Source organism: Melozone crissalis, unplaced genomic scaffold, assembly GCF_028551555.1.
Source record: "Melozone crissalis strain CALT ecotype California unplaced genomic scaffold, PUWL_Pcris_2 ptg000016l_1, whole genome shotgun sequence".
Classification (NCBI taxonomy): domain Eukaryota; kingdom Metazoa; phylum Chordata; class Aves; order Passeriformes; family Passerellidae; genus Melozone; species Melozone crissalis.
In genome coordinates this window covers 16,847,119-16,859,525 of record NW_026535794.1, presented here as the reverse complement: position 1 = coordinate 16,859,525, position 12,407 = coordinate 16,847,119, and the positions used below count along the sequence as shown (strand labels likewise).

The 12,407-nt window shown below is 40.6% G+C and overlaps 1 protein-coding gene across 5 annotated transcripts in view; it reads right to left on the bottom strand.

Moving 5' to 3' along the window:
• Positions 1 to 3,375: 3,375 nt before the first annotated feature.
• The window catches only part of MKX (mohawk homeobox), a 50,729-nt gene continuing 41,697 nt past the window's right edge, over positions 3,376 to 12,407 (bottom strand). For 2 of the 5 annotated variants that reach the window (XM_054273511.1, XM_054273510.1), the window contains exons 6-7: positions 6,090 to 6,123; positions 3,376 to 5,977 (exon numbers count right to left, since the gene is read on the bottom strand). In XM_054273511.1, coding sequence (XP_054129486.1) covers positions 5,791 to 5,977; positions 6,090 to 6,123 — 221 coding nt within the window. In that variant the 3' untranslated portion in view covers positions 3,376 to 5,790. Of the gene's footprint in view, positions 5,978 to 6,089; positions 6,146 to 12,407 lie in introns of all 5 variants that reach the window. The other 3 variants (XM_054273514.1, XM_054273512.1, XM_054273513.1) reach the window with 3 other exon arrangements.

The window sequence follows — 12,407 nt, the reverse complement described above, 5'->3', positions numbered from 1 at the left end:
AATTCCTGTCCAGCTGGCTCAGAGTAGGCATGCAACTGTCTGCACTTGGCCATGGAAACATGACTTGGCCCTCAGACCTCCAGAAGTGCTTCAATTTGTTAGGTTAGGAGCCTGAAACCCTTTGAGGTTCTTTCTAATTTTCCAAGAGTCTCACAGATCGTTCATAGTTGCACAGGAATGAGAACAGGGGTTGTCATGCTTAAAGCTGTCACTGTGACCACTGAATCGGTGCCAACTGGACTTCAGAGCTGGTAGTGGAACACTGGAGGATCTGCTATTCTCAGTCTGTGCCAAGTCCAGTCTCGATTTTCCTGCAAATACCAGGCTCAGGTTTAAGAAAGTGTGGTCACACCAAGGACTGCATGGAGGCACACATGTGCTGAAGGTGCCATAGCAGAACATGGGGTTTCACAGCAAGAAAAATTTGTTTGTGTGAGAAAATAATTGAATTTGGACAGAAATGTGGGCAACACTAAAAAGATTTTTTTGCAAATGTATTAATGGTAATAGGCAGTGCAAAAACAACTTTGGACCATTATAGGATGAAGATGTTCACCTCACAGAGAGGGAGGGACATGGACACGGCAGAGGCATTTAATGCATTCTTTGCCTCTATCTTCAACACGGACGATGGATCAAGGGGGTCTCAGTGCCCTGAGCTAGAGGACACTGATTGCAAGAATGATCAGTTTCCATTCAACCCTGAAGCTGTGCAGGATTTGCCTCCCCAGCTGGATCCCTACAAATCTATGGGATCTGGTGGGAATCATTCAAGAATCCTCAAAGAGCTGGCTGGTGTCATTGCAAAACCTCTCTTGATGGTTTTTGAGCAGTCCTGGGAATCTGGAGAGGTCCCAGCTGATCGGAACCTTGTGAAGATTGTCCTAGTTTTCAAGAAGAGCAAGAAGGAGGACCCCAGAAACTGCAAGCTTGTCAGTCTCACTTTAGTGCCTGATGAAGTTATGGGAGGTATTGAAAAATGCCTGAAAGACAACACAGTCATGTGGTCACAATGTGAAGTCTGACAGAGTCCAAGAAGTGTTTGGACAATGCTTTTGGGCACATGGTGTGATTCTAGAGAATGGTGCTGTGCAGGGATGGGATCTGGACTTGATGGGTTCCTTCCAGCTTAGCTTATTCCATGATTCTGTGATTCTGTGAAAGCCAAACATGATAGAAACAGCTGCACCCTTCCCTTTGCCACACAGCAAGAGGACATTCTGAGGCAATGCCAGGAGCAGTGGCAAGCTTTGCTTTTCTGTTTTTCTCTTCTGGCAGTACCGGGATCATGGCTCTGCCAGGGCTAATCCAAGGTCCTCAGTGTTCTTCTGAATGCAGAAATTATGCATAAGACTTGTATAGCCTTAGTGGAGCTCAATTTATAGAATTTTCTGCAGCTTTGGAAAGGTGGATGACCAAACACTCATCTTCAACTCCACAGAGGAGACTCACCAGCAGATAAAGCCATCTCCTCCGGCCCCTAGAAGCCATGTGAGGAATATGGCCCAGGACTTCCACAAGACTGAAAGATACAGAGGCATGATGGAACCTGAAAGCCTCTGGAAAGATTCCTGAAGGAGGATCCGAGCTTGGTGGCTGCGGTCCCACTACTTGGCAGTGCCTTAGGAGGCAGGGTGAATTGTGCCCCACTGGCATGCTCTCTGACTGGCCCTGAGGGACTCCTCATGCCAGTGATTCCTCATTCACTCTTTGTGGTGAATCGGGGAGAGAAGGCAGTTCCCTGGCATTTCAGAGCATCCCCAGGGCAGTCATCAAGGCCTTTCCCTGATGCAGGGCCCCTTTTGACTAATGCAGAACAATTCCTAAATTGTCTCCCATTGCTGGGGATGATGCACAAGGTAAAAAGAAGGACTTTGTGAGCATTAAAAGTACGGCAAATTCCAGAAGCTTATGATTTTTTTTATAACCAAATCTGCTTCCTGTAATTGCCGCTCACATTTGGTGTTGTTGATCTCCACTGATGGATAATTTAGGTAGATAAAAAACATAATTCATCAAAGCCAGGGAATATAATGAAAATCTCTCTGAGTAAAGAAATCATGAAGAAAGGGGTTTAAGACTGCATAGCATTTCCCATAGCCAAAGCTAAATCCATTCTTCCTTTCACAGTACAGACATCTTATCAACCTCCTCCCTCGTCTTCTCCTTCTAGCTCCTGGTACAGTGGCCACTTCACACACTTGTGTGTGGGTATCCAGGTCTAGCTACTGTCCTTTGCCAAACTCCAAATTAAAACATAAGCCACCAAGTTATCAAATGTCCTCATAATGGTCTGTGTGTTGTCCTGGGACTTGGTCTCAGTCTCCCTGGTGGAATGCTTCACCTGGCATATGTATTTATGCATTAGGTCACCAGTGGAGGATATGAGGTTACAAAGTGAGAACTATAGCTCAGGGGCTGCAGCAGTTTGGTGCTAGGAGAGTCTGCCATCCTGAGCCCGAGAAATATTCTAACTACTGAATTGAAAATTGGAACTCCCCTTACTCAGTGGTTTATAAGAATTTGGAGTGCTCAGCTCTGGCAAATGATGTGACAGAGTAGGTGGGAGCAGATTGAGTTGGTGTCTTCATGTCAAACTCGGGTACAAGGTAGGTGCCAAGTAGCTCAGCATCATTAAGATGTGGGTGTTTTTACACATTCCCAACAGCAAAAGTCAGGCTGTACATAATCCCTCAGAAACTCACGTATCAGCTGAATACCCAGATCTCCACTGACATGTTGGGTGGCCAGAGGTGTTGCAGAAGTACATTTTTATCACAAATCAGCAGGACATAAAACCTGAAAGTGATGATTGCCCACCAAATCTGAGCTATCACCCCTCCCACACAAGTGGAGCAGCTTTGCCAAGGCACAAAAGTTAAGAGATCACTTGCACTGGGCTCTCTGCTATGAGCACTGGGCTCCTGGATGGGCTGACTCCTTCTCCTTCTCCACCTGGTTCCCCAGCCAAACACCCACACAGGGTAATGTAGGCAAATGTAGCCTGTGCTCCCAAAAAAATGTAAATGACCAAAGTTTTTCCCCAGCTGATGGACCTGCTCCAGGGACTCAGGTCAGTGAGTAGCTACGGCCTCCCCCTGCACTCCTCCAGTGTGGAGGATTATCAGCATCATGCCACATTGTCATTAGCAGTCATTACTCAAACCTTGCTGCAGTCATTTTCATTGGGTAGGAGCTAAACTACTTCACACAATTATCCATACACAAGGTGTATGGATCAGAATAACTTTTCTGTTTCGTCCTTGCCCATCACAGACTTGTGTCCGAGTACAGGGAAACCCTGACTATTACAAGAAACCAGAAATGCAAATGCCTAAGGACAGATAAATGAATATTTAATTCAAACCAGCAAGATGTTGTTTGCAGTTATTTATTTTACTAAAATGGTTACATATGTTGAAACAAAGAAGAGCAATAGTAATAATGTTTATTTTTCCAATATCATAAATAATTACTGAGTTTTCATTAGCTGTTGGCTCAGCACTGATCATGACTTTCGTTATTTAAAAAAGACACACACATAATTCATCAGAATTTGTGTTTTCAGAAAACTCTAAAGCAGCAGTAGAAAAAAAAATAAATTAAAGGAAACAGTAACAAGAAATTAGGCCAAGTATTTCTTAAATTTAAAACCCACTTGATGTGTTTTACAGATTATTCTTGTGCTTTGATCATTGGAAAGGAGAACCATTGACAAGTTGTTTATACAATGGCTTGCCTTCTCCAGTTTTACTTCAGAGGAGTCCCCAGAAGAACCCTTTCTACATGACAAATTTTGTTGTTTATACAGACAAAAACACTGAATATTCCTAACAGAAGAGTTTGTCAAAACCATGAATTTATTGTCACAAAATATTTAATACCAGAATAACTTATAATAGTATGAACAAAAGTGAAGTATTAACTCTCTGCTATTAGTTATAAACTCACATTATTATGCCAAAATCCAGTAAAGTATTAAAAATTAATGTCATGGAATCTTAGACATATAATGATGCAAGTCAGTAAAACATACTTCAACTGTTCATACAGTCACAACATACATTTCTTGCTTGGCACTTTAAGTCAATGCAAATCAGCAATTTAGAAAACAAAGTAAAAATATATATGTACAAAATATTTTCATATCAAATAATTTTCATTGTACACTAAATAAAACCAACAACGTTATGTTACATCAAGAAGTTTCCTAAGAAGTCACACCAAGGCTGATATTTGCAATGTGTCTTGACTATTTTAGTGCAACTCAAACAGCCTCTATTTGCAAGTTAGTTACATCATTAGCATAGTCCTGCTTCCATTGATGTGGGAGTTCTGCCATTAAACTCAGCAGGAGCAGAACTGAAGTCTTGTCTTGTTCATTGATGGCTCACCAGAAAGAGAAGCAAGGAAAGGGATAAGTAGGAAAAAACCCAACAGGATACCCACAGGAAAAAATCCAAATCCTAGCAACAATCAGCTCTTTTCCAGTTTTCTGTAACAGATTCTCTATAAATTGGTTTTGGCTTTGCCACTGTTTATTCAAGCACTGTAAACCTCATTAGACTATTGTTATATGACTTAAGAATAACTTATACACCTCCAGATAAAGTTTTAAAATAAACCTGGTTTTATGACAGTTACTATACTCTATAGCAGTCAATTTTAGAGACATGACATTTAATACATGGTTTAGTATCTTAAAACCTTCCTGCCTTAAATGCTGAGATTTTTCAATGTTTCAGTTCCTTCTTTAATTCTTGTTTGGGCTTTGATAATTTGTATTATAGGCTTTTCTTACTGAAATGTGAAATGTCAATCAACTGTCCTCATTTATGCAGTACATACAAAATAAAAATGTTTAAACCACATTAAAGTAATAAGTTCCACCATGGAAACATTTCTGAATGGCACTATAGTTTTAGTTTTGTACAAGAAGAAACCAATTTTACTTCTATCAAAACTTCAGTAAGTCACCAGTAAAGCTTTAAAATTATAGAAATTCAACTTGAATTTACAACTAGTCTGACTAAAACCTTCTCAACTAGAAATCTTTAATGAGCAACACAGCATATGTATAAGTTCAAAATAATCTGAACAATTAACTTATTTCCTAAATTTGTGTGTTCTAGAGTATTGCACTTTTCAAAGGAATGGTTTTGGTATTTTAATATACTGCATATACAGGTAAGAAACATGCATAACAACCTTATTGTCACTTTGACAAAACGTACTGTACAATTTTTATAACACTGTTGATTAAAAAAAAAGAGAGTGAGAATGATGTAACAATTTCATTAAGACTCATCAATTTGTACAAGTCAAATAAGCACAACTCTCCAGGGCCTTCAGCAGTAATGTGTTTAGCCCTCGGCTGCTTAAGCCCATTTGGAATAATATACAAAGTTTAAGCATTATGGCATTGTCATTTTGAGGCATACCACTGTTGTACTATGCCCACGTTATAGCTTATTTTTTCAAAGCAAGGCACTTACTGTAATAGCAATGCAAACATCTTATGCGCACTTCGATTAACATAAAATAAGTTAATGTTTTGATAAAAACAGGGTTTTTATAATTTACATGCCTTTTATAGAAGCAGTTGAACATTTCATTTAATACAATGAAAACATCTGAGTCAGAAGGGACCTTAATTTTTTTTAACTGACCATTCTGTAAAAGGGGACCTATTTTCCACATTTTCCTCCTGTCTGTGAACCGCATTTTGCCGAAAACAAATCCTGTGAGGGAAATGTCTGTTTGACGTGAAAAAGAAAGAGGACCCATCCCTTAAAACTGCTGAACTAATGGCACTTTAACAGTCTTTACTTCTGATATATGTGATGATTTCTGAATGATGCAGCTGGTGGTTCCCTGCAGTTTGTCCTTCCCCTGGGCAAGGTTCGTTAGGGCCATGGCTGCGTTGATCTCCTTCCAGTACGTCTCATCTTTGCTGGGTCCTCTTCTGTTAGCTGCACTAGATTCAAGCAATAATAAATACTTACACACACATCTTACATAGCTACATGGCGTCAGGAAAACTGTAATAGCAACAATAGTTTTGGAAATCTGTGAAGTCCCTTACTCACCTTTCACACTTATTTGGTCCATTCTCCAGATTTTCTGAAAACAGGAAAAGAAAAGTCTATTTTATTTTAATAGTTTTAAAAACAATCATGTTCAGGGAATAGGCATATTGAAAAATAACCCAAGATTTATTCCAAATTTGCTACCAGATCTAAAAGAAAATCTTTGCTTTGACACACATAAAGGACCAGCTTCATGCAGGCATCTTCCGGGAGAAAGCTACACTGAAGGTGTAGCTGTTCCTGAAGGTTCACCCACATTTTGCAGGGCAATAGAGGAGCTCTTCAAAACATATTTATGTTTTGAATACCGAGGACATAAGGAATTGCAAAACCTAAAAATAAAAACCAGCTTCATTGCCTTTCAGTGAATGCCTTCTAGTATGCACTAAAAATAGGACACTTGATGTGTGTGGGATTCAGTGCTCCCCTTGCCCAGGCAGTGCCTCAGTCACAGAGGCAGCTGAGAAGGACACAAGTAACAAGCACACCTGGTCAACAGCCCTCAGACATGAAATTGCATCACAGGCATAAACTACACCTCCTCATCAAGAGTCATATTTGTTCATTCACTAAGTCCTCACGTCCCAGAGAAGCCAGAAATATTTACAGAAATGTATAAGCTTTATTCAGTGGGTTTGCTAACCTGACACAGAAATACATCATAGAGGAGCAAGAAGCTCATGCCCAACTGCAATTCCTATGGAAAACAAGTCAAACCAAAGAAACAGCAATGGCATGAGCACTAATGCCTACAAGACCCAAAAAGCCTCTAAACACATCAATCTCAAAAAGTAATGTACATCTTTGTGAGGCCAGATTCCCAAATAAAATCAACCTTACTGCTAGATTTCCATCAGATTATTAATTAAAAGTTGATCTTCTTTAAACAGAGCTTCCAGTGGAATAACCCTTGGTAGCCCTTCCCTTAGGAGCAACCTTGCCCACCACAGCCAGCAGCCCATTGTCTCCTACAGGCAATAATTCAGCTCAGCTGCACTGCCCAGTACTTGGAGGTGACTGCTGGAGACCACAGTTCCAATAAAGAGCCACAGGGAGACCAGCTGCAATTTCAGAGATCAGCTGTTTGCCTGTTTGATCTAGCAGACCTCTATCCTTTTGAAAAACAGCTTTATAAATAAATGTTCCCAGGTGGCCAAGATTTAAGTGTTGTTCAAAAATTGCACAGCTTAAATCAGTGTTTCTTAATATTTCCTAGAACAATGCTTGAATGGGATTTAAGAAGGGGAAGACCAGCCTATGCAGAGGAAGGAACCAAGGAAAAAAGAAACATTTGATCCATAAAGAGGTACTGGATTACACAAAAAGTCTCCTTCTTCACACTGTACTTCACTATGAAGAATTCCTCAGCCCTGCTTCACTGTTTTTTCTAATTAGAGACAATTTTCAAGATGATGTTTAGGACTGAATAGATCAGTAGGTGTAGAAACGGAAATGGCAAGTAATAGAGAACATCATGGCCAGAGCAAACCTGGCTATAAATACACCTCTCTCAAGCATCTGTCCGTTTCTTTTGCTGTTGGAAAATATTTCCTATGAACAAAAAAATTGCTTGTACAAACTTCTGAGGGAAGTAGGTGTGAATGGTGACACACATTCCAATTCCAGCGTTTATTTGAAGGAGTATTTGCAAATATTTTTTGCTGGTGTTTAGCCAGCTCTCAAAGAAAGCATCTTGCCCATGATATATAAAAGCAGTAGCAAAACTAAAAAATAAAATCCAGGAGGAAAGAGCTGCCCATTCTTTAACTTTGCTGAAGATTTTTCCTGAATCACACATATTTTCTTATTCTGTTCAGATTTTATGGTTTTTTCAAACAAATAATTTATGTCAAAGAAACTCAAAGCTAGGTTAAAATAAAACCATCACTGATAATTTACAAAACTCTGGCTAATAACTGCTCTTGAAGCATGTTAGTTCAATGAAGTCTGAAAATCTATAATTTCAAAGAACAGGCCCTCTTTTTCTTGCCAAAAATCCTTTTCTGCTATACCAAACCTCCGACAGCATATACCAGTTTGAACTACCACAGCATCCAAGCAGCTCCCTTGTGTCTGAACAGCCTTTAGCAATGGAAATAAGCATTACGTTTTTTTCCTTTTTTTTGGTTGGGGATAACCTCAGTGAGAGAGACAAAGATCTTTCCTTATGCTCTCCTTGACATCTTGTCAGTCAAACCAACTTGATATGACTTAAAGCGAAAGTGGGGTTCACTTCACATGCCATGAAAGTGCCATCTAAGTCACATAAATTTGTATCCTTTTTTTGTCTGGACTCCATTCATAAAGAACAGAGATGTTCCCCAACAAGTGGATTCAGCCATTCTATTCAACACTGCAGCCCAAAATCCCTGTGTGCTGCTGCAAAGCCAAATCCCTGAGTCCTGTTCTGTGGCCCCTTCCTCACACTTTGTCCTTTGGACAGCATTATCATCCATGTGGATATGCTGAGAGCTGGATGGGGGAGGACCATATCTCTCCTTTGGCTATTCAGTATATCAATGATTCATATCTATTTTTATATAGAGACATTAGACACTGCTAGTATAACTACAGCCTTAATGGCTTAGCTCAGCCTGGGAGAAATGCAGGCTACTCATGTCTGGCTCTTCAGTCCCCAGAGAAAGAACATAGATGACAAAATGTTATCAATCATATAAAAAAACCTGCAAAATTGTGAGTCTTACCCAATATTTTGCTTTTTCTTCATCTTTTGTAATCTATCTGCTCTGCCTCCAACTACTAATTAAAGATTTTGATAATTTGAAGCTTTTAATATTTGAGGTACCTTCACAACAATTGCAAAGTATATTTCAACTATAAAATATTAAAAACTATAAAACTATTTTGGTGAGATTGCTCCATGAAAATAATCAAAGAATTGCACTCTCAAAATGGAAAGTGTTCACTTGTTTGACCATCACACAACACATCCCTAGATTTAATCTCTGAGGCAATTAGGAAATGGCTCTAGGGCAGGATAAGCTCTTTGGAAATGGTGATGAAAGGAATGGAAAAACAGTGGAGCATGCTGAATCTCACCAAGTAGCCTCAGCTGAGGACTCACCCCAGAGCAAGTGCTGATGGGCACTCCACTCCTGACCCTCTCTCTACAACGTGAGAAGCAGCACTTTACCAACCTTGAGGGGCCAAAGTTGCACCAGAGCTGTTCTCTCCAGGCACTGTGGTTACCTTGAACCTCACGCACCTTCGGTGGCAGAACCTCTGGTCTCTTCCCAAAGTGTGGCTCTCTCCTTAGTCAGATCAAGGCAAGCTGTCACACAAATCTAAACCCCCACCACAGACTGGTCAAGCTTAGATCAGTGTGCCCAGTGACTCCTGGGAAAGCCAGCACTGATGAATTATTGTATTCCACACTGTTCCTAAGGCTCATTTGATAGGTTAAAAAATTATGTTTACCCTACTACACACAGACATAAATACATTTTAACAGCATACAACTGGCCAGCACAAATAATTTTCCTAAACAAACAACAGTAGTGCTCAATAGCATATTTAGTAATTGAAACCAGAAGAAGCTGCTGCTGAAGGTGTTTTGTAGCATCTCAGAAAGGATTATGCTTCTTGTCAAAGGATGTTGGTAGGCTTTCAACATATATTGAGATTCTAAAATAAATCTATTTAATATTAAACCTCAGAAATACATTTTTGCTACATGTTTGGAAATCACTTAAAACAGTGGTCATTTGCTCTGTAGCCAGAATTTTTAAACACTGTGAAAATAGAAACTTAATAATTTAAAATTAGGAGTTGTCATTTATGCCTCACTTTCTGGTGCTTCATTCTGTAAGCATCCAGAGAATTGCTTTTGCCTGGCCAAGAATGTCTCATTCTGTTCTCAACATCCACCCCAAGAAACCAGCAAGGCAGGATATTTGTTCCCTCATGTTTATAATAGGAAGTCACTATAAATCACCTACTAAAGGAATTCTGTATACCTTTCCATTAGTATGAGTTTTCAGTATACGGTTTACTGTAGGGCATAGTGCCAAGAGTGTAGACACCAGACAATACCAGCTTTGTGATACAGCATGGTATTTTTCAGGACTCACATAATTATTAATAATATACATGGCATCTTTTTTTTTACCATAAAATTTCTTTATAAATATTAACTCACTGATCCTGACAACTCTCTTGCAAGGTAGCCTGTTGTCCCATTTCAGCAGAGATGTAAATGAGACTCAGAAGTCCAAAGTCAAAATACTGCCTAGGCAATATTTTGACTATTTCAAAAGCATTTAACAACAGAATTTTCCAGGATTTCTCTTATATTTAAAATGTTTTCCTTTGTTCTTCTGCTATCAGAAAGGACTAGCCAAAGAAAATGAAGCCCAGGGTTCTTGCAGGCAAACCAACCTTAAACTGCACAATAGCAACACATACCTCCAATTTACTATGCACAAAGGCTCTCTGGTGGTACACAGAGCTTGCAGCACATTCAAACATTTCAGAACAACTCAGACCCTTACTGCTCGCTGCATACAGACTAAGATTTTTTTTATATATCTGGACGACTTCAGGGGTGCGCTAAATAATGTTAATTGCAGTTAGATGTTATAATTTGTATTTGAGAATTCTAAACGAAGCACTGCATGTGTGCAGTGATGAAGTACACCCCAAGGCCCTGCTGGGAGCAGGGAAGGCAGGGCTGAGCCCTTAGGCAGCACCAAGCAGCCTCACATTGCTCCCCACTCACTGGGCTGTCCAGCTGAGCCACAACAACTGGCGCAAACCCTGCTTTGTGTTATCAGGTAACACTGACAAAGCAAAGATGGCTTGAAACCAACAGGGGAAAGAATGTGTGAATGAGGGAATGAGACAGAGATGGAAGGGTACAGAACATTATGTAGTGGGGAAAAAATGGACATAGAAGTCAAGGCACTGTAGGTCAGTCTCACATGACCGTCGTATTTTTTGAAGCTACTTAAACATGTACAGATTCCTGGTGAATTACACATCTTCTAGCTTAAAATAGAGGGGGAAAAAAAGAGCTGCTGGCCTCAAATGGTGAACACTATAAAACATTTGTTGGTTCAATAAAAGGTCCTGTATAACTTATCTTCATTTTAAAATTGGCAACATTATTCAGTTGTTTCTCTCACTGCCTCTCCTGAACTTTCTTTTGTTGGTTTTGGAGACTCTGGCTTAACATGTGTTGACCAGCATTTTCAAAACAAGCAAGAAGAGGAAAAAGAAGGAGAAACAGGAAGTAAACCCGGGCAGCTGAAAGAAAAATGAACATTACATGTGTGAGTAAATTAGTGGGGAGATGAAGATGAAGTATTTCTGTAGGTCACATACGCACACACACTCACACACACCTTGATCCCAGTATTTTCCAAAGCACAATTTCAGGGCACAAAAGACTTTCAGATCTCTGTTTCCCCAAGAACAAAGTTGGGTTAATTTGAGTTAATACTCCTGTGCTCTTTTGCACTGACACAGCTCCTTTACCCCTGAAGGATCCCAAAGTAAACTGTGAACCACACAACACCACTAATATTCACCCACATCTGGGGAGGGAACGTGGCATAGCCCAGGCTGCTCAGCTGTGCAAGGGAGGGGAAACTGTAGCCCAAAGCAGCAGGCCAGGGCTCTTATAAAAAATGTCATTTAATCTTGATGCAAAAACTACAGCATGTTTTTAAAAACAAGAAAACCTCAGCTTCTCTAGCTAGAATTGGAGGAAGAAGGAACTGGCCATCCCATATTTAGACTTGCAGCCTCCCATTTTGAGCCTAATGTAAACAGACAAATGAGCCTGTAAACACGGATGACTGCTCAGCCAGAGACCCACACTACCACAGGCTTTCCACACACAGGCAGGGCTCATCCCACCCAGCACTGAAACTCCCAAAACCCTTTTCCTTTTGCACCATCCTCCCAGTTTCCTCAGGGACAGCAGACCTATTAAGGATGAATTATGAAGAAGTGCAGACAGGAAAGCTCATGCTGGAAGAGACTCCAAACCGCAGAGTCTCCTACAGAAATATTCCCCAAACACGCCCTGGCAGCTGATCTCCTGCAGACCCCAGGCCACCTCCACATGGGACCCCTTCAGTGTTGCCCCTTGTGAGTCCCCTCCTGCCCCAAAGCAGGTCCTGGGCTGGGAAGGTCTGTGTGAAACCATCTGGTTGGGGCTGGCAGTGCTCATGCAGCAGAACCTTTAGGTGGAGGAATGAAAGTCCCTGCTGGAGTTTCAGGTGACCTGTGGCTGCAGCACAGCATGGCAGTGTGACCTGGGAGAGGGCAGGATACCAATCACAGCTGGTCCCA